Genomic DNA, 22,093 nt, shown 5'->3' with positions numbered 1-22,093 from the left:
CATGGAGATAGTCTGAAACCCTTCCACAGGTCCTGACCAGCAGTGTGGATCACAGTTAATGCTGACCAGTGACTGCAAAACACTTGAATTGCTTTAGTGCCTATAAACTCTGTCCCTTATGTTTTATAAGCAGCAGTTCTCTCCCCTCCTAGCCTCACAGTTAATGCACTTTGGCATCAGAGAGAAATTACACAGCAGGAACTGTCAGTACCCAAGCCAAAACACTAAATAACCAGTATAATGTACCTTTTCTTTTGCTGTGAACTGGGGTAGTCAGATATCATGCCTCCTGTCTGAAGAAATTAGGAGGTGATACTGAGGAGTGAGCCTAATCCTCTTCTGTGGCCTCATGCTTTATAGTAAGACATGAAGAATGGTATGAATATGAAGAAGTCTCCTGTGAACTACCCTTATGAAATCTGTACGATTTTTGCCTCTTCATTTGTCCTTCTATTGGATGGGTCTTCCTAAATCTCTTCAATGAGAAATATATTTATGGCTGTCCATTAACATTCAGTATCTAGGCAACAAACTCAAAGACACCCATCCAAAAAAGAACTGCAACAATCAAGAAGACTTGTCATCTTTTGTAGAGAAAGCCTTTTTGAAGCAGAACAAGGATTTTCCAGATATATTACAGTGCCCCCTCTTAAATCAAGGAAATATTTTTCCTTCTCATTTTCCTGTATCTTTCAAGGCAAAAAAGGTAAGAAAATGGGTTTTATAACTTTTATTATAATTATCACTCCATATTTTTCCCTCAGGAAAATACAAATTGTAAACATGATTCCAGTCAGAGCACATAACTGTTTTGTACATTGAGCAATTTGATATACAAAGCACACATAACATGGGACTAAATCCAAACCAGTCCATTGATTCAACAGCAAAATGGCTTTATGTTTCTTTCTTCTGTTTACTCATAATAAGAGTACTGTAAATAGCCACATGACTAAAAATGCTGGAGGCACTAAAAAGTACAGAATATATCAGCATAGGGTAAATGGATATATACAAGTCTACATTTTGAAAATTGTATAGGTGTTAACCACAAATCTGGACTATTTAAAAAATAACATACATTAAATCTAAAGCTTAATTAAAAGGAATCGGTGTTTCCAAAGTTTACTTATTATAGTTTTTAAAAACTGAATAGTAATAGGCTTCACATTCATGAAGGTTAAAAAAAGAATAAGCAAGGTAACTACTCCAGAGCCAATCTTCACAATCCAGATTTATTGAAATTTGTATTCACTACTATTAACGCAATATGAAGGTGAGCAAAGAATCAAGTGAACATTCATGTGAATGCTAGGTATGCTTATACAATAAAGGACACATTTTTCCAGAGGCATTATTAATACTAAACTATGTTATTTCAAACACAGTGGAGTTCAAAAAGTGCTAGCAACTCTCAAGCTGGAGACTACTTCTAATCCCTGCAGCGAGATCCTGTGGAGTAGGACTTCTGGCAGTACAGCTCACTGAGATTCTTTCAGCTTCCAGAGCTTCAGCTGTTGTTGGCCCTATAGCAGCAAACTGAAATGGTAGCCATGTTAAACAGGAGGTGAGAGCTGTTTTGCATATTTGCAGCCCCCATTGGTCCCTGTGTTCCCCTCCATGTACAAGGGTTTGGATTCCACCACCTCCATAGCCAATATTATCCCTCCCAAAGCCTTCTGTGGGGTACCATAGATTATTTTGTAACAATGGGTGGGCTCAGACTTTTAGGATCCAGTTTAGCTGGTTACTCACATTTCCTTTTTGGGAAAAAGGCCAATCCAGGCCTATCAAAAGTAAAGTAAATCCAGAACTATCAGAAAATGTGGCAAAATTGGCCAATAACACTTCCCACCTTTGGCCAAAAATAAAAACAGAACCAAGCATAGATTTATATTCAGTGACACATGTACTTTGGCTATCATGTGCTGATGGGAATAAACCTTTTACTAACAAGGAAGACAATTCAGATGACCCATGCAAGGAAATCATAATGCTATAAAAACGTATCACTAGTATTAATTATTAGCATTCATACTTAACATGGACTATTAACTTAATGGATGCTTTGGCTTCTTATTCTCCCTGCAACTGTAATATGATGACCATATTTAAAAATCTCACAATTACCTAATTGCTAGTAAACATCCATGTGATTCTGTCTCAGTTGATAAATTCAAATAGTCAAAATAAGGAGCAAAGAAAGATCATTCTTGTAAGAACCTCAATATCTTTCTCCAGAGGATCTTAAGGCAACTAACAATGAAAGGTGAGCATTCACACCATAGAAGCTGATGAGGGAATGATCATTGGGAACCAAAAACACTTGCAATGGAAGTCTATTTGAGTCAATATGAAATATTAGCTCTCTACCAGCTGCTGAAAAAACCTTTACCTTAACTTGGGGAATGAAATCACCAAACAACTTCAGAATCTGCTTCAGACAATATTTGACACCAGAAGGACTGAAAAATGCAACACTAGCAGGAACACCCTGTGAAAAAATATTAAAGACAAAGAGAACAGATACGTCTTTACATTCTCGTTCTTCTACTGCATTTGAGGGGTCTCAGATAGGGACTATAGGTGACAGCTAGGGATGTTCTGTCATTTTGTGGTTTTGGTCTGTCTTATAGTAGACAGTTGCATGTTATTAATATTACCCTGTTGATGTGTTTCTTCACCTCCTTAAGTGGCTATTGTCATTTGAGAAATATGTACGTATGTGTTTCAAGTCACCCGTTGACTTATGGGAACCCCATGAATTTCATAGGGTTTTCTTAGGCAAGGAATACTCATAGGTGGTTTTATTCTGTAATGATACCTAAAAATAGGAGTATACTGTAATACATCATACAAAACAAAATAATTATGGATACATTATGAATAATTGTGTTCCCCAGGACTATCCATGCACAGTATCAGTGCCTTGCTAATTACAAACCTATTTTCTTAGTACAGTAGTTATTTAAATATTACATGTGAAATCCTAGCTTGACTGACTAAGCTGTGCTGATCCGAATTTAATTGTAAAAATTAGTTATATACTGAGCTGTTCTGACCTAGTTCTTGCTGAAAGTTTTAGAATATTAGTTTAGACTTTTGATTAAAATGGCATAGGAAACAAAACAAGAATCACAATGGACATTTCCAAAACATGCAGTGAAATACATCATGGAACAAGAAAGCCAGATAGCACAATTACTGGATTTTGCCTTTTGACTGTTTTCTCTGAGGGCATCAGAAATAGGTTCATTATGTTGAACATCTCAGAACAATAGTCATTGAAGAAGAAGAAAACATATATTCTGATATTAGCGTTAACCGGTTAAGAAATGTGCAATTATTTTGTCACATATTTAAGCACTACCGTGTTTTAGTCATTAAAATTTTTGGGACCAATCCTATTCTGATGAAAAAATGCAATGACTGATATACTGTTTAATAAAAGAAGCCGTAATAAAGTTCCGGTAGGTATTTTGGTTGCCATGGATGGGTGGGAAAGAGCAGTGCCTGCATGCCAAATGGAATTTAAGCTGGTACACTATAGTATAGGTGAATGGGGAACCATTTTGTAAGGGGACACTGACTAACTCCTTGCACAAATATGTAAAAGAATAAAACTATCAATATAACCACAAGTTACATTCCTGTAATACCCCTAAGAGATTTCAACCATGATATCCAAGATTACTAATGTGCAACCATGGGTATTCTCCCTCACTAGTAGGAAAAACCTGCACATGGAACTTATTTATGGGCCTGACCTCTGTACCAAAATACTCACTTACTAAATAACCTTGGAAGGGGGTGGTTTTTCAAACTGTTGCAGAGTAACACACCTGTTGTAAGAAATAATTGCTTAAGGATGTTTGCAGATCAGGATGTTGGGTAGTTCGATAAACAGTGAGGCCTTCCAGTGCGATTCCTGCAATAAAATTCATTAAATATATTAATGATTAAGCAGAATTTTACAAGTTTGAATTAAAGCATGAATAGAAGTACATGTAAACTGATACAAAACCAAACATTTCTACCTAAATTCATATACATCTGACTTAGAAGACTCAATTCAAATTCAAACAGGCCAACCTCTGATTCTGAAAGTGATTTTTTAAAAGCAAGATTAAAGTGAAGTAGCAGTGGGATTGGAAGGAACAATGGAAAAGGGGGGAACTTTCAGGTAATTTATGGGAATAAATTGACTATCTTATTTGGAGAGATGATGAGCATGGCTTTGAAGCACAGTGTCTAAGGTACTGGAAGATGCAAGAGTGGACTTCGCAGTTAATGCATTGTAGATAAATCCACAGATCACATACTAGTGCAGAAGGACTGTCCTACCAACATGAGACTTTTACTTTAAAAACTGTGAGCTCAGTTATTACAATTTTTCCCTTCAAGGATATCTGCAAGGTAAGAGGAAATGGAACACAGTTATGAAGTTCACACCTCATCTTCAATCATACAGGGTTATGGATATTCTCATTTTCAAAAGCAATAAGATCAAGTCTCTGAGTTCTAGGGTGGCATACTGAAATTAAAGAGGCCTGTACTGATGCATTAGTTAGGGTATAATAACTTGGGCTCTCTGAAATAAGATTCAAGATCCATTTCTATGATCCATTATGCATCTCCAACACATCTTTATTGGATTATAGAAGCAAATTAAGTAGAGGCTACAGCAACAAAAGGTTTGAGGAAAATTCACCCAGGCCACAGAGGCCCCTAGCTACAATACTAAATGTGATAATGTAGGGTGCTACAGGAGGGTGAGCCAATGTCATCAGTGCCATGACAAGTGTTCATTATTGGTTTGGCACTGGCCCAACTTCTGTTCTACTGACATAACATCTCAAAGAAATGGATGAGAAGTATGATTTGCTGAATTAACAGAGCAAGAGGAGGTATTCATTTATCACCAGATGTCAGTTTGGCTTCAACAGGTAACAGAATGTGAGCACACACAAAATTGACAGGGGGGGGACATCAGCATGGGATTACAAAGAAACCAACAGTATGAACTTGCCCAGTTGGCCTGATCCAGAACGCCATGGAGATAATAACAGCACAGTCCATTTAGTATTATTACCATGAGTGGCACAATTCTAGATAATATTGGTCTTTGTAACACAGTCGGGCCTTCTTATACACAGATATTTTATACACGAATTCAAGTATCCACGGTTTGAAAATGTTAAAAAAAATATAAATTTGAAATATCAAACCTTGATTTTCCAATTTTTATAAGGGACACCATTTTGTCATGTCATTATATTTAATGGGACTTGAACATCCACAGATTTTGTTATTCATAGGGGATCTTGGAACCAAACCCCAGCGTATAACAAGAGTCCACTTTATTTTCATAGTTTTAAAATCTTGTATCCACTTTTTGTTACCATTTAAAATAAGCAGACCTTTAACAATAACAACCTTTGAGCTTTTAATGAAAGAATCACTGGACACAACCCTCTATAAGAAGAGAAGTGAAACAAATCAGCAGGGGCTAACATTAGTAGTTGTGTTCATACAATAAAATAAAATAAAATCAGAGTAAGCAGATGACTGTTTTTGACAGATCCAACAAGCAAATGACAATGGGCAGCTTTACTTATTCTCTTCTTCTCAAACTAAAAGTCTGAAGTTCAAATGCACTTTTAAATGCTCTATAGCAAACCTTTTTCCCTGAGTACGGTTGGAAGTGTTTCCCTCTTGAGAGCACCACATGGGAAAAGCAGAGGCAAAGAACTGGGTGATTCCCCTGTTTAAAAAGAAAATATTTAATTCACCAAGGTATCTTAAGAATAAAGACCAGAAAGTGAAACTTTAAGGTGATAACATTCTAAAGTAGGATCAGGAGTTATGGGGCTCTCCAGACAGGCTAAAACGATTGACAAAAAGATAAATTGTCTTGCTGTGCTCCGTTTTTGTGCTGTTCAATAGAGAGTTACCAGGCACAACACTTCCAATCATTTTAATAAGTTTTCTCTCTCTTCTTCAGTCACTTGACATTCCTCAGACTTCACACACAAACTTGTTTAGCTATTTAAAGACTCATTTCAACAGAATACATTTGCTGCCTGACATTCTCCACACAAGGAAAGGTCACAGCAGTCACAAAAAGGGACAAGGTGCTTTTTTAAAAAAGTGTTCCCAAATACTATCTGCTGTTGCCTTAACCTCTTTGCTTACTCCAGACTTCTTAGTATTAGGAAGAGTGGTTTTCATGTATCTCTAATTCTCTCTTTTCCTGTCTTTAAAATGGAAGTCCCCCTTTTCCCCACATTTACCAGTACTATGAAGGGGAGCATAATACAGACATCCTTGGGAAAGCATTCCTCAAAGGAATATAATTCTCTTTGTATTCGAGAAAAATGAATTCAAAAATACATGAAAATGTCTTCTAGCATATTCTTATGATTAATTTATGGAATCTGTTGACATGAGATGTTGTTATAGCCATTAATTAGATGGTTTTTGAAAATTATTGGATTCATTCATAGAGGGTAGGTCTATTAATGACTACCAGCTATGACAACTATATATTCAATGAATTAACTGAATAAATATGCAGCCTTTCTTTCAGTATGGGACTGTGTATTCAGAGGAAATGTCATAATTATTTCTATTTTTATTTCTGATATACAGGTACTATGTAGGTAGAGCAGTACACCAGTATAAAAGAGAGATGTGGAGTCCCACAGAAGTACATATTCTTGGGGGTAGGAACCTGGGAAGCGAGAACACAAATCTGCCTGGCCACTATGAGCAACTGGATAGTGGGCTACGCATTTAGTCTCTTGAGTCACTCCTGGAGAACTCTTACATTCTTAATGTGGAACAATAATTTCTAGAGGCTAATAGCTGAGCCCATGTTGTCCAATCACAAAGAGAAGTGTCTGAAGGTTAAAGAGTGTGTGCATTTTACTTGAGATTTAGGTAAAGTCAAGGAGAGATCATGTGGAGTCCTGCTAAAACTTCACTTTTTCACACATACCTCTCAAAGGCATTTCTTGCTTCCCTGTGCTAGACAGTGATTCCGTTTATGTCAGTATTCTACATATTTGCATCTTTATTCTGCAAACACACATATTATTATTTATTATTTTTAAATCCTGGCTTTTGTTCATTGAACTCAATGAACTCAACCTCCTCCTCCTCTCTTTGGGTGCATTTACACTGTAAAAATAATGCAGTTTGGCACCATTTTAACTGCCATGGCTCCCTCCAATAGAATCCTGGTATATGTAGCTTTGTGTGACACCAACCTTCTTTGGCAGAGAAGGATTAAGACCTTGTAAAACTACAAATCCCAAGATTCCATAGGATGGCGCTACAGCACTTAAAAGTGGTGTCAAATGGCATTACTTCTACAGTGTAGATGCACCCTTTATTACCACAACAACTCCGTGAGTTAAATTTGGCTGAAAGAAAATGACAAGCCCAAGGTCATCCTATGTTTTTCATGGCTGAGTAGATACTTCAAGTTGGATCTCCTAAACCAAATCCAGCACCTTAACATCTACACTGTAGTGGCTCTCAGTATACTGGAAAACAAGTATGTTGTATTTCTAGGCCAAACTAAGAATACTTGGAATATATTCTCATGGAAATATATGACATCTAACTGATAGAAAAGCAGAGAAAATAATTTAAAGACCAAATAATTACAAAATAAAGACCAAAACCCAACCTACACTAGACCCACTAAATCAGTTGTAAATTGCCAAGTCAACACATTTGTAAGTTCCATTGATTTAATGGATCTACTGTTGTTGAGATTAGCAATTGGATTTAGGCCAAGCATTTACCTGGTTATGTTATTTGGGATGCGGGGCCAGGAGAGAAAGAGAACAAAACATTGTTTCAGATGTTATTTTTAAATGCTACCAACACATTCTTTCCTTTTAACCTTAAGCTCCTGAGTTTCCCCCAGAGGAATAAAATCTAATAAAATCACACCAAAGACCTTATTAAGAGTCTACACAGATTCATCAGAATAACCTAATTGCAAACTGAAGTTTTATTAGGCTCCACAGATACAACTGTCCATAATAAATTACAGGAAGTAACAAAGGACTTGAGGCAGAATACAGAGCAGCATTTTGTGAGATAAAAGCAAAATATGTTAATATCAATCCTACCAAGGCTTGTGTTGGTTAATTGAAATGCCAATTTGATATTTGAAAAGTAATGCTAATCCTTTCAGATTTGGGTTTACAAAGAAAGAATAACCAACTTGATAATTCTGGCCAATATAACAAGCCCTAGAGTTGGCAGTATTTTTTTTCTCCCTCCAGCCAACTACATTATATTCTCAAAAAGACTAAGATTTGTTTTGAGAAAAAGATTAACACTACTTATTTAATTATGGAGACAATCCTTATATCCACCAAAGCATCTCAACCGTGTGTGTGTGTGTGAAACCCATGACTGTCAATTCTACTCATGAATGAGTCTTGAAGTCTGGAATGTATTACAGAAAGTAACTGGGAAAGATTGCCTGTTTATCTTTATTGAGGAAGATATTTTCAAAACAAATTCAGATCTCTGGAGGTAGTCATATACTACCACAGCTTTTCAATATGTTATTGTTTGTTATGCAAGCTTATGCAATTTCATATTGAAAGTAAAAAAGAAAGGATATACATTATGAAGGTTTATTCAAACCTGACACCTCAGGAAGTGTTTACTCCAGGATAGAAGACTTGAAGTTATTGTGATTAAGACAATTATTTTCATGGACTTTAGCTCTTTAGCATACTGGCATTACTGACAAAGTGTTATTTGTCAGTAAATTTTGCAAAACACTATTACTTTTTCTATACAATTATATAACTGTTAGTTACTTTCTTGATATTTTTTGACTTGTGTAATTTTAGTTCATTATATAATTAGTAATTGCTCTCTGTACGTTCTTTAGTTACAGTATTTTTCGTTCATTTTTTATATTATATTTGGTACCTTATATGGTTTTTCCCTGAGTTTGTATGGTATAGTTTTCTTTTTGAGACCCTCCAGTGTTCCTTTTATGTTATTGTAACCTAGGACAGGAAAAATATGGAATCCGCATATAGTGTAAAAGGAGGCTATATTTTCTAAAACGACTGTTGTGATAGATTAGTAATAATGTTACAGTAATAGTGATAAAGTAATAATCCAGTCATTGAAAATGTTTCATCTGCTTACGGGAACAAATATATCCAGACAGTTTTTCAGCATTCCCACAGTTTTCTCCTTGAGGTATGAGGCCCAGTTCAGTTACTAAAAGAATATAAGAAAATAATTATTTAGGGTAAGTCTAAAGATTTACAGAGACAGTAAAGAGATTCATCTTCTAAAAATACTTTCTGAGGTTATCTTATCACTCAATCTTATTTCATATATTAATATAAAACTTAAAATTAGAGCATGCAATCCAAATGCTTGATCAACTGTGTTTGTTATAATGAAGATAATGAAACCGAAGAGTGATTTGTTAAAAATGTGGTCCTCTTAGATCAGCTTCACTGCACACAGGAGTCTAATACCACTTTAAATGTCACTGGTTTCATCCTATGGGATGCTGGGATTTGTAGTTTCATGAAGCACTTAGAATACTTTGCCAGAAAGCTCTAGTGCTTCACCAAACTACAAATCTCAAATTCTGTAGGATCTAGCCATGGCAGTTAAGGTGGTATCACACTGCTATAACTGCAAAGCATGTAAGGGCTTCAGTCTACACACTATTTCTACACAACTTGTAGAGCCATTCAAACACTTTGAAGTGCAGGGAGAAATCTTTGGGGATTTTGGGTTAGGCAACCTCTCAGAACTTTTATGAAAGTTTTAAAAATAAAAAGAGGAAAAGTTTGAAGACATTTCTCTTTAAAAAGGGGGGGGGGTGAGGAAGGTTTACCACAGGTGGCTTGGCTGTCCTCAGCAATCTGACAGCATAATATGGACCTGAATATCTCATGGAATTGTTCTCAGGATCATTCATGGCCCGGGATTGCCCACAGTGCAGCCCCAAAGCTGCAGACAAAATGTGCTGTCAATATGTTTGATAGATCACTAGGAGCCCCTCAAATATATTACCTGACAACCCCCAAATGTCCTAAAGAGAAGAAAGTAGAAAATTGCCAGTAACCTACCAATTGCAAATAGCCCAGTCAACAGTTTACTGTTACCTACCGCAGTGAAACATACACACTTGTCACAAATCATTCTCAAAATGTATTCCACTATAGCTTTGCCTGTCAAGAATGTCCCCAGTTAGTGCTGTTTAGTGAGAAATACAGCACAGCCAAGGTTTCAGGGGAGAAATTAGCTGGTGGGCAGCATGAAGCCCACAAGCTGTGAAGCCATTTGTGTAGCTTGTCATAGTTTCTGATGAAATCATAAGACTCTAAGGGAGGGGGAAAAAGGAAAAACAAACCTCCCAAACCTTTAAATCCCTAAGTATTCTGGATGTAGTGAAAACTGAAATGTCGTTGTGAACATACCAAATGGTCAGAATCAGACAGAAGGATGTCTCCAAACATATTGTACTTTGAAATCTAATTATTCTGGTTCTTTAACTATTCATTGCCCTGTTTCTATAAAACTATAGTGGTGGTCCAAGGCAGCTTAGGTAAAAAAAAATGTAAGCCATAAAAACTCTATTTATTATTATAGTGCCTTATATCTGCCCACTCTAACATTCATCAGGGAGAGCCAGCAGGGCCCTTTCCTGCCTTTGATGTGTGTTTAATAGTTTTTATCTTAACTTGAGTTAACATAAAGAACAACAAAACATAAATATTAAATATTTATTAAATATTAAATAATAAAAAAAATGAATTCAGTTCTAGCTACACAAAAACCACCACAGTGCCAGAAAATGTTCTCCAAACATTAGAATTAGGAGAAGGATCTACTCATTCATACAGGCTAGCCTGAAACTATAGGGCTTTAGAGGTTTTTAAAAAGCACACCAAAAATTTGAATTGTGCCCAAGAGCCTATTTGCAGTCAATGCAATCAGCTGGGAATTGGAATTACATACACTCTGCATCATATTATAGAAACAAGATGCACTGCAGCATTTTACAAGAGCTACAGCTTTGCAAACACATATTCCAAAACAAAAACAGCTTTACTCGGACTTAATTACAGCCGTGGATCCACAATACTATCATAACATACAGATAGTCTTTTTCTAGACAATGGCTAGAATCAAGACCAATCATTCAAAGACTGCAGGCCTTTACCACCCTTACCAGCCATGAGGGATTTTCATCATCATTATTCTCTTTTGTCTTGATTCAACTTGTGTTTCATTATGCCTCTCCAATTGATTTCTACCACCCCAATAGTGACAGCGCCAGAATTTTTTGGAAATGAAAACCAATCAGGTGCTATTAACATACTGACACCATACTTGAAAGAGACTCAAATGGTATGTCCCAGAATATTTAATACAGTTGCTAAGTAGATTCAGATGTAGATGACTTCTACAGAATACCATGGACTCCACTTTTGCTATAGGAAGCAGGAAAACAAAAGCATTCTTGGTCCTCACCTGGACTCAGAAGGGTCAAAAAAACTAGTTTAATACAAGAATGTGTTCTAGTACGTTGTAGAAGAATGGAAACGCCAACAATTTAGTTTAAAAGCAAAATTCTATCAATTCTTTTGGGATAAGAAGATGTTACTGCCTTCTCAAGAGAATCACTAGCCACTGATTTTTTTTTTAAAAAAACCTGCCAGTTTCTCCCACCACTATTTAGCCACCAAAGCAAAAGTTCACATATATGCCTATACTTCTGCAAAAGTCTTGTCCTAGCCTCAAGCAAAATTAATTAGAACTGATCCCCAAATTGTTATGATTCTAAAGATAATGTCAGGCATCTCCTGGGGGCAGAAACAAAGACCTTTGCATTAGTAAACTGAAAGCTTATTCAGATTATAATGTCCTTCCAGACCTATCCAGGCAGTTCACTGATTTTTACTCAGAAAATCCTGATAGGTCCACCTTAGGGTCTCCATAAATCAGACATTACTTGAAGGAACACAACAGCAACAGTAGGGTTAATAAAGCCTCTGGGTTAGGTTTGGATTTTTCCTAGGCAACATCCAGGATTGACTTTGCCAAGTGCGTTGCTGTAACCGTTCTCACATATGTGACTGCTTTCTCTTTAGCCTTGCTGCTGGGCTTTCTTCAGGCTCTAATCCTACAGAGCCATGCTTCTTGACATATAAATTCTCTAGGCTGCTTATGCCCTGTCACAACTTTAGATTCTACAGTGCCTGTCACATTGTATATAAGCAATTTAATTGATTAAATGTTTTGTAAAAAGAGTCATAAGAGCTTGTGTGAAATTTATTAATTATTCTTTGGGGGTTTTCACCCACAGAACTCAGGAACCTCACTAAATGACAAATACAGTGTGTGTGTGTGTGTGTGTGTGTGTGTGATCTGTGTATCAAAATACTATTATAACTAGATCCAGGTTACAATGGGATGCTCACTTCTCTGACAGTAAGTCCCATTTATGCCAGTGTATAGGCATGTATAAAATTGTACTCTAAAAATATCCACCTACAACAAAAAACAAAGAACAGAAGATTAAAAAAAATTAAATATTTAAGGTCTGTCAAAAAAGAGAAGCTTTCAATCTGTTATGGAAGAAGTCAGAGAGGGCTAAAATGAAATCAGTTTCTTAGTGGAACAGATAATAGCGTTTTGAACATCTACATTTCCACTAAGCAGTCCTAAGCAAATGTACCTTCTGCTTCTAACCACCAGGGCATATACCTTCAAATAAGCTTTATATTTAGTTGGATACTGCAGAAGTCAACCATCATATTTAAGACCCAAGATCCAATATTTTCAGAAGTTTGTTCAAAAGCCACATGGGAGCTTCAGTATGTACTCAGCTATTTATATATTTATTTATTTATTTATAGTCATTACCATGCCCTTCCTTCAGTAAACTCATAGCAAGTATCAAATACATTACCATGCCCTTCCATCAGTAAATTCATAGTAAGGATGTAAAGTATATCCACAATTTTTCAAGAAGTAATGGTATTGAGACACACTGATCCACCCCACTGAGAAAACAGTTAGTTAACTGCAGAAAGATTTTTCATAATTCAGGACTTTTTGGTAAAATAGATTTGTACAAAATGCACAGTTTTTAGTACAAAATCTTGGGATTTGTGCAAAAAACATTTTGTGTGTGTGTGTGTTTGTTGTTGTTGCCAGCTACCCTCTAACCGACTTCGACGCATGGCAACCCTGTGGATGAGACATCTCCAAGTCTCCTTGTCCTCCACTGCTCTGCTCATTTTCTGCAGACTCAAGCCCATGCCCTCCCTAATTGAGTCTAGCCATCTGGTCTCTTTTTTCTACCCTCAACCTTTCCCAGTATTATTGTCTTTTCCAATGAGTCATGCCTTCTCATGATATGGCCAAAGTATAGCAGCCTCAGTTTAATCATCTTGGTCTCCAGGGGTATTTCTGGCCTGATTCACTCAAGGACCCATTTGTTTGTCTTCCTGACTGTCCATGGTATCCTCAGCACTCTTCTCTAAAGATGAGCTGATTTTCTTTTTAGCTGCTCTTTTCACAGTTCAGTTCTCACATCCATACACAGTGATTGAGAATACAGTGGTACCCCGGGATACGAATTACCCAGCTTACGAATTTTTCGGGATACGAAAAAATCCCATAGGGATTTATTGTTTCGGCTTACGAAGGTTTTTTCGGGTTACGAAAAAACCTCGGCGCTATTTCGCCACCGGAGGGCAGCAGAGAGCTATTTTTTTCCATTAGCGCCTATGGCAATTCAGGTTACGAAGGTTTTTCGGGTTACGAAATTAGCCGCGGAACGAATTAATTTCGTAACCCGAGGTACCACTGTACTATAGCTTGGACGATTCTAACTTTGGTCATCGGTTGTATAGCTTTACTCTTTAGGATCTTATCTAGCAATTTCATGGCTGCCCTTCCCATTCCTAGTCTTCTTCTTTTTGTGTGTACAAATGAAATTTTCACAAAGGAGTTCTGAAGCAAGAATGCTTGTTTTTTTTTAAATAAAAAAAGCAGAAAAAATTGTAACACTACCCAGAAGGGAGAAAAATTCTGAAATTATTAATTCTTATACGCAAGAATAAAATAAACAAAGCTTGATAAGTTTAACATATAGTGATACAGTTAGGCTACCCTTACTATAATATGCAGGTATGTAAAAAATCCTTAACCTAAATTTCCCAGTGTTTATCACAACCCTAGTTATTTCTATTCCATTCTTTGTTCATATCAATTTGGAAGACTTTGCTTTCCATTGTGCAGATATTTATATGTGTATGTGAGCATGTGTGTATTGCAAAACATGGTATATAGTATTTTGTTAATATTTTTTGAGACTTATTTTTAAATGTGGCTTACCCAGTCCAGCTGTAGCTTTTCCCACCACATAAATTGATTTGGTGTTCCATTTTTCTCTCAAACAATTTTTCCAATCTGTGTAGGCAGTAAAGTAAAAATACTAAAATGCTTATTTTGAATATGTGTGAATTCAACAAAATATTCAGCACTATATTAAAATGCCAAGGACTCTCCAAAGCAAACCCCCCCTGCATTTTTGTTCACTATAAAAATAAAAAATGTAACATGCTCCAGAAATCTGAGTACTCAGAAACAAGCTACTTTCCCTGAGGAACAGCTATCTACAAGTCTGGTATAAGCAGTATGAACGAATGCTGATTTTGCTTATACACACTTGATAGCAAAAATAGTTATCAAAGTTAGTGCATTACCATAAATTTGTTCATTTTATTTAGTGCACTGTTAAAATTCCCGCTTACCTTCTTTTTTGGAAGTATCCTCCAGACATATCCTGACAGCTTCCACAGCTCTTGGACTTGTAAAAATTAGTCCACAATATTTTTCAGGACAAGAAAGCTAGTCACCAGGAGAGAGAGAGAGAGAGAGAATAATGATTAACTATTACTTACTTTAACTGAACAGATTTATTTTGAGGAATAAAACACAATAAAATAGTATTTTATTAACTGCTTTTAAAAATAGTTCTGAGTCCAATAGCAGCATGGAGTGAAAATAAAAGCTTTCATCTATGTATCCTCCTTGCAAAAGCCAATGGTTTCAGAAGGTTCAGAGAATCAGGAAAAAAGAACACTCAGGAAAAAAGAGCATCAAGTGTGAAAATGACTGGACAGCTGAACTTTAAAATCCTATTTTATCTGTAGTATGAGCTATATTGTACAGTTCAGATATTCATGTGGAAAATCAACATATCTGTTGCTATCAGCAAGGATTTACAAATCCAAATCCTGTTAACAAATTTCATTCTCTCTCTCTCTCTCTCTCTCTCTCTCACACACACACACACAGTTTAATGTTTGAAAAAAAGTTACAAACCATGATTTATCTAATGTAAGAGAAACTGCACAAGCAGCACCATCCTGCCATTTGCAGAAAGGAGTTGTATCCAAGATAAACCATGGTTCATCATCCTAGCTGTGAGCACAATCAGATTTATAGCTGGATCAGTGGTTTTACCCTCTCTATTTCAGTTGCTTTGGTTCTGCAACCATGCGATACAGTAAGAGGAAAGGATGTAGTACTAATAAGCTGTTTCACTGTGTCCTACAGCACAACTGAGAAAAGGAAACACTTTCCATGCATTTGCAAAGTACTGTACTAAGAAAGACACATTGATTTTTTATACTCCCATTTAAATAGGTATTAAAATTAATGCCTTGACTGAGAAACTCTCACTTAGTTAACAGTAAGCATTGACTGCTCTATTACTCAAGTTTATAAGCAAATAATTTTAAAACCTAAGTCTTTGGTCCTGGAGCAGAAACAAGTGACCTTGCCTGACTGATAGTATTAAACAGGTTCATTCATTATGATTTTGCTTCTTGCCTTTTACCAGTAAGCTGATTATTAGTGAAAGCTTTCTGCCTCTGTGACTGACAAGTTGTCTAAGTGCTGTAACAGACAGGCAGGAAACCGTGTCTCAATCCTGCTTTTTCCAAAAGCAGGCCAAAATCCCGCTGCCTGCATGACCTGCTCCCAAGGCGGGCCAAATACCAACGGGCAGACAGCACAGTAAGGCATCAAGCTGTGCTACATAAGTAATTTTTTTGTTGTTGCCTTCCCACCATACATGCACATCATTACACAAACACACTGCCTGCAACTTCTAAGTACCTGCCATATCCACCCAGATGTCATCCCACTGCATGGCCACGCCTTTGACCAGCCACACAGTCATGCATGTGATGCTCTGTCAGTACAGAGCATCAGTGCATGAGTGATAGATTGACAAAGTAAAATCATGGAGCACCCCCCTACATGCCCTTCATCCCATGCCTCCTTGTTGGATTGTCTGGTTTGTGTATATTGTAATTATATCCATTGGAGTCATCCACACTTTCATTTCTTTGTTTTGTCACAGCCCCACATTTGTGTCAGGGCATTTATATGCATGCGGGAAAATGAGCATTTTCTGCCTTGAGTAAGACTATCCTGGCTTCTTTTTGCTCTGGGTTTTAGTCCCAGAACGTGGCTATGGTCAGGTTTCCAGCTGCTTTCGAGGTGTGTGTCATCTAAATGTCCCACCTTCCATGCGGCTGGAAGCCACTTTATTTTGCCCATCTGTTTGACACCCAATTTACTGAAAACACAGTTAAACCACAAGGCTAGGACAATTTAATACAGTATCAATTTTTTTTACCCTCAGTGATCCAGTAAAGTTACCTCAGAGATTTAGGATGTGACTCATATAAACATATACATAAGTTGGAAGCAAGTCTGACTAGAATCAATAGGATATATGTTCAATGCTTAGTACTGATTTCAGTAAGGCCTTTGACAAAGTCTCCCATGACATTCTTGCAAACAAGCTTGTAAAATGTGGGCTAGACAAAGCAACTGTTACATGGATTTGTAATTGGTTGACTGGCCAAACTCAAAGGGTGCTCAACAATGGCTCTTTTTCATCCTGGAGAGAAGTGACCAGTGGGGTCCCACAGGGCTCTGTCCTGGGCCCAGTGTTATTCAACATCTTTATTAATGACTTGGATGACAGAATTGGGGGCATACTTATCAAATTTTCAAGTGACACCAAATTAGGAAGAATAGCTAATACTCCAGAGGACAGGATCAAAATTCAAAACGACCTGAATAGACTAGAAAGCTGGGCCAAAGCTAACACAATGAAATTCAACATGGAGAAATGTAAGGTACTGCACTTAGGGCAGAAAAATGAAATGCAGAGATATAGGATGGGGAACACCTGGCTGAATGAGACTACATGTGAAAGGGTTCTAGGAGTCCAAGTAGACCACAAGTTGAACATGAGTCAACAGTGTGATGCGGCAGCTAAAAAGACCAATGCAACTGTAGGCTGCATCAATAAAAGCATAGTGTCTAGATCAAGAGAAGTAATAGTGCCACTGTATTCTGCTTTGGTCAGGGCCCACCTGGAATACTGTGTTCAGTTCTAGGTGCCACAATTCAGAAAGGATGTTGAGAAACTGGAGCATGTCCAAAGGAGGGTGACTAAAATGGTGAAGGGTCTGGAAACCATGTCCTATGAGGAAAGACTTAAGGAGCTGGAGATGTTTAGCCTGGAGAAAAGAAGGTTAAGAGGTGATATGATAGACCTGTTTAAATATTTTAAGGGATGTCATACTGAGGAGGGAGGAAGTTTGTTTTCTGCTGCTCCAGAGAAAAGGACCCGGAGCAATGGATGCAAGCTCCAGGAAAAGAGATTCCACCTCAACATTAGGAGGAACTTCCTGACAGTAAGGGCTGTTCGACAGTGAAACACACTCCTTCCTCAGAGTGTAGTGGAGTCTCCTCCTTTGGACGTCCTTAAACCGAGGCTGGATGGCCATCTGTCAGGGATGCTTTGATTGGGAGTTCCTGCATGGCAGAATGGAGTTGGACTGGATGGCCCTTGTGGTCTTTTCCAACTTTACGATTCTATGATTCTATGAATAGCTATTAATGAAATAGTGCTTTTCTAAGGCAGTTTCCAAAACTATTTGCTAACTGCAAATCACACACGAATTTCCCAAGTTGTTATCAAGAAAATATTCAAGGATATATAATATGTCACCAACTTTCTCTTGTAGTGTTATTTGATTTGTGCCCTTCCTCAACTTTATTTGGGTTAGCCAGACCAATGAATGCCATTTCCCTGTTCCTTCACCATTATAAGGCTGGCCTTTCCATCAACACACCCATCATGTAAGGCATCTCTACAGTGCTAAACATGGCCTGGAGCCAGAACCATCTGAAGTTGAAATGAAGATAAATATCATGAAATTCTTTATTATGGTCAAAGACCAGCATCTATCACTCCAGAGGCTATCATGCTTTTATTGCACAGCAAGCTAGGTGTGTAACCAACTAAATGGAGTAAAAACGTAAACAAAAGTCTGGACACAATTTTTGCAAAACATGCTATTACCAAAAAGAGAGCATAAAACTTACTTTTTCATAGAAAGCTTGAAGAGAAATAAATTCAAAAGCTAAAACTGGAATCAACGTTGCTTCAAGCCCATGCAAACCCAATTCCTATGGGTAAGAATAAACACAGTTTTGTGATTAAATTATAAAAGGTGATATTAACACTCTTAAAAGTAATTCTGGAACCTCTTAATCTAGCAAGTTATCTTTGATTGCAACTTCACAGTAGAAATGTATATAATAATGCAGTTACATAGCAATCACAAAATGTTTTGAAGCAAAACACCATGTTTTATATAAAAACAATGCGTATAATATATTTCATGAGTGGGACAGGTGCAGAAATGATGCTAGCAGACACAATTCCAACAGTGTAGTAAAGTTTGTTGTGTGTCTTCAAGTTATTTCCAATTTATGGTGAACCTAAACACCGATCACGGGGTTTTCTTGGCAAGATTTGTTCAGAGGGGGCTTGCCTTTGCCTTCCTCTGAAGCTGAGAGAGTGTGAACACTCAAACCACTACACTATACTGGCTCTATTTAAAAATAGTTCTGCATTTAATTACATATTCTAATGATTACTATCAAGAAAAGCATGCAGCCCATTCTGCAGGGGGAAAAATCAGGTCAATATCTTGCAAAACTGGATATGCATTCCCTATGGAGCCCATATATTTATTTGTTTATATTATGGATACAACAACCACACTCTGGTTACATAATTTCCAGTACATAATTAGAAGTGCCATTTTAATTCTCCTTCTCTCTTTAATTTATATCCCACCTTTCTCCTGGAACAGGACCAGGGCAGCTTACAACACAGATTAAAACAAACTACTACTAAAAACTTAATAACAGAAAGTTAAAAACCTCTAAAAGAGCAATCCCATGAAAAACACTAATTTAAAACATGTTTAAAACATAGACGAGAGAATGAAAGTATAGCACATCCAATTAAAAGATCCTTCTGTCACAACCAGTTAACAGCCAAAGGCCCATTGAAATAAAGATCTTTGTCTGCTAGTGGAAAGAAAACAGAAAAGGGCAACCAAGCTTTGCATGAGACAGCCTGGAAGAAACCAACAAGAAGTCTCTCTGCCATGTCCTTATGTCCCTGTGATAGTAGTGGAACTAAGAGAAAGCCCTCTCTGGCAAATCTTAAAACCTGGGCAGGCTCACATAGGCAGATACTGTATGCTCTTTCCATGATCCCAGCCAGCATTCTAACTGTAGTATTTTGGAGGCACTGAAGTTTCCAAAGAGTTTCCAAGGGCAGCCCCATTTAAAAGGTATTACAGTAATCTAAGCGGGATGTGATTTAAGCATGTGCCATAATAGATATGTTTGACATTTTTAGGTATGGGGCAATGTCACCAAGCCCTGGGCCACACTGGCAGGTGAGGGGGGACCATGAGTGTCCATGGTAAAAAGTCGCAGACACCGACGGATGCTCAATACTTCTTTAATGCAACTTAAACAAGCCCAAGTGGGCAACAACGAAACATGGACTGGTTACTTCACCGCCCTTGTAACTAACGTCGTAATTCGGCTTCTGGACCAGAGCCTGCCGCCCCAGGGCCCGCTTCTCTCACTGGCCTCCCCTTAGCACTCTGCTCCGTTGGCCAACACCGACTTCAAATGTCCCAAAGCAGACATGGGCCAGGGTTAATCACAGGCCGGGCTTGGTAAGAACCAGCGTCACCGTCTAAGGACAAGGGGTGGACCCAGGAAGCGAAGAAACTCTCTACTGGGTCTACCCAGTCACTTCCTCAACCGCCAGATGACCTGTGCCCTCGGAGGTATCGGTGGTTTACTGCAGCTCCCCAGGCATCTCGTACCTGGGCCCCTATCTCATCTTCATAGCCTGTCTCTCCATCCTCCCTCAGCGTCAACTTCCGCTCTCCCTCCTCCTCCCCCTGGTCCTCTCTCTCCACCCCTTTTCTAACCCCCGGGGCCGCCTCCTCCCCAGCCCTTGCCCCAGTCCCAGCTGTTTCTCCTTGAGCCAGCTCTGGACCATCCTCTTTGGCTTCACCAGGGCCCTCCTGCATGGCGTCTTCAGGTGTAGGACCCCAACCCGACTCCTCCCCTTCTTCCACCCTCTGACAAGCAAGATGGTAGTCTAGTTTCAGCTGTGTAAATGCATTCCTGCCCCCTTCAGAAACTTGGGCATTGAGACTGAGGTCTCAGTCCAGGAATATGTCCAAACTGCAAATCTGACATTTCAGAAGGCGTGTACTCCCATCCAGTATAGGGAGTTTATCACACAGGATGGATACCATGCAGAAACTGAATTTTAACTGGAAGAAACCCTCAAAAGTCGGTAGATTTTCAGATGACGTCAGGGGGGTTAACCCAAACAGAAAGTGGACAAAACTTACAAAAATGGGTTGGCTTTAACATGACATAAGGGTTAATAAGCAATAATGCAACATTAAACTGAATGGAAGGTAGACAAAACTCACTCTTCTTTACTTCTGGAAAATCCTAAAGGTAAAAAGGAGCGGGCTTTGTCAGCTTTCCATCCAAGTTAATGTCACGTTATTGCTTATTAACCCTAACTTGCCTGAAAATCAACTCGCTTTTGCGGGTTTTCCCCCCCCCCCTCCCAGATTTTTAAATCTTGTTTCTGCATGGGATCCATCCCATGTGATAAATCCTAGAATGAATTCCTACTCCCTGATCTCCTTTCTAACTGACCAGGTGCACCTCTACCTTGTCTGGATTAAGCTTCAGTTTTGCTCATCCTTATCTAGCCCATTATTGACAGCAGACATAGATATATCACCAAAGCAGCCAATAGCCAAGGGGTCGAACAGGTATCCCTCAGCACCACCATAGCCCACCTAGCAACACAGTAAAAAGAGCAGTAAATAGCAACTGTTGTTTTTAAATTTTATTATTATTTCTTTATCACCAAATGTTTTGAAAGGAAGTCACAGTTAATATGAAACACTGCAACAACCTAGAATAGAAAAACAGCCATTAAAACCTTTTTCTACAATACAGACAACATGAGGCAAAGCAACCAAAGCATGAGTTAAAAGCCACATCTTTCTCCTGAAGAATAAAGAAGTGAGGTGAAACTCAACAAAGAATAAGTTTTGTAACAGAATGGCAGCAAACAGCAGTATCCTATAACTTGTGAGCCCATGTCTCACTTCAGAAGGAGCAAGTATTTTTGTAGGGCAGGTTGGGAAACTGCAGAAGGTTGGGTGTGGTTTTCTGTACCAAGTTCTTCCAGGGACCATGTTGTCATTTCTGACTTATGGCAATCCTAAGGTGACTCTATAACATGGCTTTCTGGGGCTGAGAGTGTATGATTCACCAAAGGTCACCCAGTGGGTTTCCATGGTCAGGTGGAGAATCGATCTCTGGTCTCCAGAGTTGTGGTCCAATGCTCAAACTACTAACCCATCCAGGCTCTCTCCAGAGGTCATACAGACTGTTAAAAGGAGAAGGGGATAAATGGGGAAAAGGCAGCTGGATGTCCATATCCAGTTTTGAAAAACTGATATATATTTTTAATGTTAAAAAGTGCAGAATAGCTCTGCAACCCACTGAAAATGTGGCCTGCCACTCCTGCCGGCTTCCTGGAGAGAGAGCTGTCCCTTTCCTC

General features: G+C 38.1%; 1 protein-coding gene across 1 annotated transcript; it reads right to left on the bottom strand.

Moving 5' to 3' along the window:
* Nucleotides 1-715: 715 nt before the first annotated feature.
* On the bottom strand, nt 716-20,525 carry UROS (uroporphyrinogen III synthase). Its single transcript, XM_042458477.1, has 9 exons — nt 20,316-20,525; nt 18,502-18,585; nt 14,838-14,934; nt 14,419-14,493; nt 9,193-9,267; nt 5,681-5,764; nt 3,843-3,928; nt 2,396-2,494; nt 716-1,539 (listed from the first exon to the last, which is right to left on the bottom strand). The coding sequence occupies exons 1-9, from the start codon at nt 20,523-20,525 to the stop codon at nt 1,405-1,407; spliced, it is 945 nt and encodes a 314-aa protein (XP_042314411.1). The 3' UTR covers nt 716-1,404.
* Between the last annotated feature and the right edge of the window lie 1,568 nt (nt 20,526-22,093).

The sequence above is a fragment of the Sceloporus undulatus genome, chromosome 3, assembly GCF_019175285.1.
Source record: "Sceloporus undulatus isolate JIND9_A2432 ecotype Alabama chromosome 3, SceUnd_v1.1, whole genome shotgun sequence".
Taxonomy (NCBI): Eukaryota; Metazoa; Chordata; class Lepidosauria; order Squamata; family Phrynosomatidae; genus Sceloporus; species Sceloporus undulatus.
The sequence above is the reverse complement of the archived record's forward strand: the minus strand, read 5'-3'. Positions and strand labels throughout refer to the sequence as shown.

Coding starts and splice junctions, on each gene's coding strand:
- UROS (XM_042458477.1), bottom strand. CDS start 20,525: ATGCAGGAGGGCCCTGGTGAAGCCAAAGAGGATGGTCCAGAGCTGGCT. Junction 5,765..9,192: donor GTCTGGATATATTTGTTCCC/GTAAGCAGATGA, acceptor CTTTTTAAACAG/GGGAATCACCCAGTTCTTTG. Junction 2,495..3,842: donor GCAATTATTTCTTACAACAG/GTGTGTTACTCT, acceptor ATTTTTTCACAG/GGTGTTCCTGCTAGTGTTGC.